The sequence below is a fragment of the Molossus molossus genome, unplaced genomic scaffold (assembly GCF_014108415.1).
Source record: "Molossus molossus isolate mMolMol1 unplaced genomic scaffold, mMolMol1.p scaffold_m16_p_2, whole genome shotgun sequence".
Lineage (NCBI taxonomy): Eukaryota > Metazoa > Chordata > Mammalia > Chiroptera > Molossidae > Molossus > Molossus molossus.
The window spans coordinates 124,744,651-124,747,140 of record NW_023425355.1 but is presented as its reverse complement, the minus strand read 5'-3'; the positions used below and the strand labels follow the sequence as shown (position 1 = coordinate 124,747,140).

The window sequence follows — 2,490 nt, the reverse complement described above, 5'->3', positions numbered from 1 at the left end:
TCACCGAGGACATTTTGCATTTATCTTATGATAGAGTGGGAGGGAGAGAGGGAGAAAGAGAGACAGAGAAACATCGATGTGAGAGAGACACATCGAGTGGTCACCACCCATGCAACCCCAAGCAGGGTTGGGGACAAACTGCAACTGAGGTAGGTGCCCTTGGAATTGAAACTGGGACTCTCTGGTCCATGGGCCAAAGCTCCAGTCACTAAGCCAAACTGGCCAGGCCTCTGTGGGATTCTTGAGAGACAGACTGCCAAGAACAACAGCCTTGTGGGTTCCTAGAGTAGCACCTTCGAGGAGGCCTGAGGAGGCATCCTCCTAAAAAGCCCAGGTGGAAACTGCTTGTTGCAGGTGCTCATATAATCTCATTGTTTATCCTCCAGGTGCCCAAATCATCTGTCCATTGGCCCACGCTCCTGTCTACTGCCTGAACAACAACCATCATGCCTCGTGGTCACAAGAGTAAGCTTCGTGCTCGTGAGAAACGCAGCCAAAATAGAGCTGAGAACCAAGGTGTTACAAGTGTTCAGGCCACTTCAGGAGAGAAAGAAGAGGCCGCTTGCTCCTCCTCTTCTCTTTTGGGGGACGCTCCCTCAAGCTCCACTGCAGCTGGCACTGTCCAGGCACCTCCAAGTGCCCCAGCCACCTCCAGTGCTGCTGCAGGCACGTCATGCGAAAGAGCTGCTGTAAAAGCCAAAGGCCATTTACAGAAAAGTAAAAAATCTTCCAGGGCCTCAACTTCCACTGAAGGCTCTGGCCAAGATCTTCTGACTCAGAAGTCAACTCTGTTGGTAGAGTATCTGCTGTATCAATATAAAAAGAAGGAGCCCATTAAAAAGACAGACATGCTGAAGATAGTGCACAAATGGTTCAGGAAGGACTTCCCTGAGATCCTCAGGAGAGTCTCTGAGCACATGGATCTGGTCTATGGCCTAGAATTGAAAGAAGTCAAGCCTAACAGTAACTTCTACACCCTTATCGACAATCAAGATGATACCAGCAATGAGAGCCTGAGCAGCGGCTTCAGATTTCCTACAAAAGCGATTCTGATGCCTCTCCTGGGTGTCATCTTCTTGAATGGCAACCGCGCCTCTGAGGAGGCGATCTGGGAATTCCTGAATATCATGGGCGTCTATGATGGACAGACTCACGTCATATTTGGGGAGCCCAGGAAGCTTATCACCGAAGATTTGGTGCAGGAAAAATACCTGGTGTACCGACGGGTGCCCAGCGTTGATCGTCCACGCTATGAGTTCCTGTGGGGCCCAAGAGCCCATGCTGAGACCAGCAAGATGAAAATCCTGGAGTTTTTGGCCAAGCTCAATGATTCTGTCCCGAGTGCCTTTGTGCCACATTATGAAGAGGCTTTGAAAGATGAGGAAGAGAGAGCCCGAACCAGAGCCAAAGCTGCACCCATGGCTGGCACTCATTCCAAGGCCAGCAGGCGCTCCAGGGCCAAATCAAGCTGCAACCCTCAACATCAGTGATGTCGAGGTAGAATCTTCAGTTTTTGTTCGGAAAGTCTTGTTAAGCAACTTCCTAATATGCAAAATATCTTGTTGGCCTATATGTGCAGGGGCTTATTTTTTTTGCATCTTCAAATGTTGTTCTTTTAGACAGGATGTTTATTTAAATCCAGAATATAAGTTTGTGAATGACTTGGATCACACATTTTATAACCCTTAAACGGGTGAGGAATAAGAGTTTTGTTTTGGAAATAGAAATTGGAAATCCTTTGATCATTTGTGATCCAGAACAAGATAAAATGGCTTTGGGATGGGACAATGTTTGAGATGTGAGCCACCTTTACCCTAAAATAGTTGGGAATAGTAGATAGTAAGATATATAGATGTCTATAGATAGATAAAGTAAAAATTGGACACTTCTGTTTTAATTTTTTATTACAGTTGACATACAATATTATATTCTTACAGTTGTACAACATAGTGATTAGACTTTTATAGAACTAACAATGTGCCAACCGTCATATGACCAGTACCCATCTGAACCATATGTAGTTATTACAATATTATCAACTATATTTCCTATCCTGTGCTCAACATTATTTGTTACAGTCAAGACATGGAATTATTCATCTCTGTATGAATGGGTAAAGACGTAGTACTTATATAAGACTGATCACTTCTTGTTTGCCTTAGTACAGGTATCTTTTGTTTTATAAATTAATAAGATATGTATCTGGATTTGCTTATATTCTTCAAGAATATTTAAGAATATAAATCTTAATGAATCCGACCTCTTGGTTCATGGCTTTTATTTTACACAATCATTAATTGAGCATCCGCTCTTTGGAATGTTTAGGCAAAGAAGACCCTGCCCCTGCCCCTGCTCATGCAATTATAGATTGTTGGAGAAGCTATCATTACAGCTGAGGGTGAGATACTCACCACTTTTTAAGGAACAAGTGAAAAGGTGAGTCAAGAGTGGTAGAGATAGCATATTGCTTCTTTTTCATTGCTAAACAGA

General features: G+C 43.7%; 1 protein-coding gene across 1 annotated transcript; it reads left to right on the top strand.

Moving 5' to 3' along the window:
• Positions 1-446: 446 nt before the first annotated feature.
• LOC118635502 (melanoma-associated antigen B2-like) lies at positions 447-1,490 on the top strand. Its single transcript, XM_036270157.1, has one exon. It carries the CDS (start codon positions 447-449, stop codon positions 1,488-1,490), a length of 1,044 nt encoding a protein of 347 aa, XP_036126050.1.
• The last annotated feature ends 1,000 nt before the right edge of the window (positions 1,491-2,490 follow it).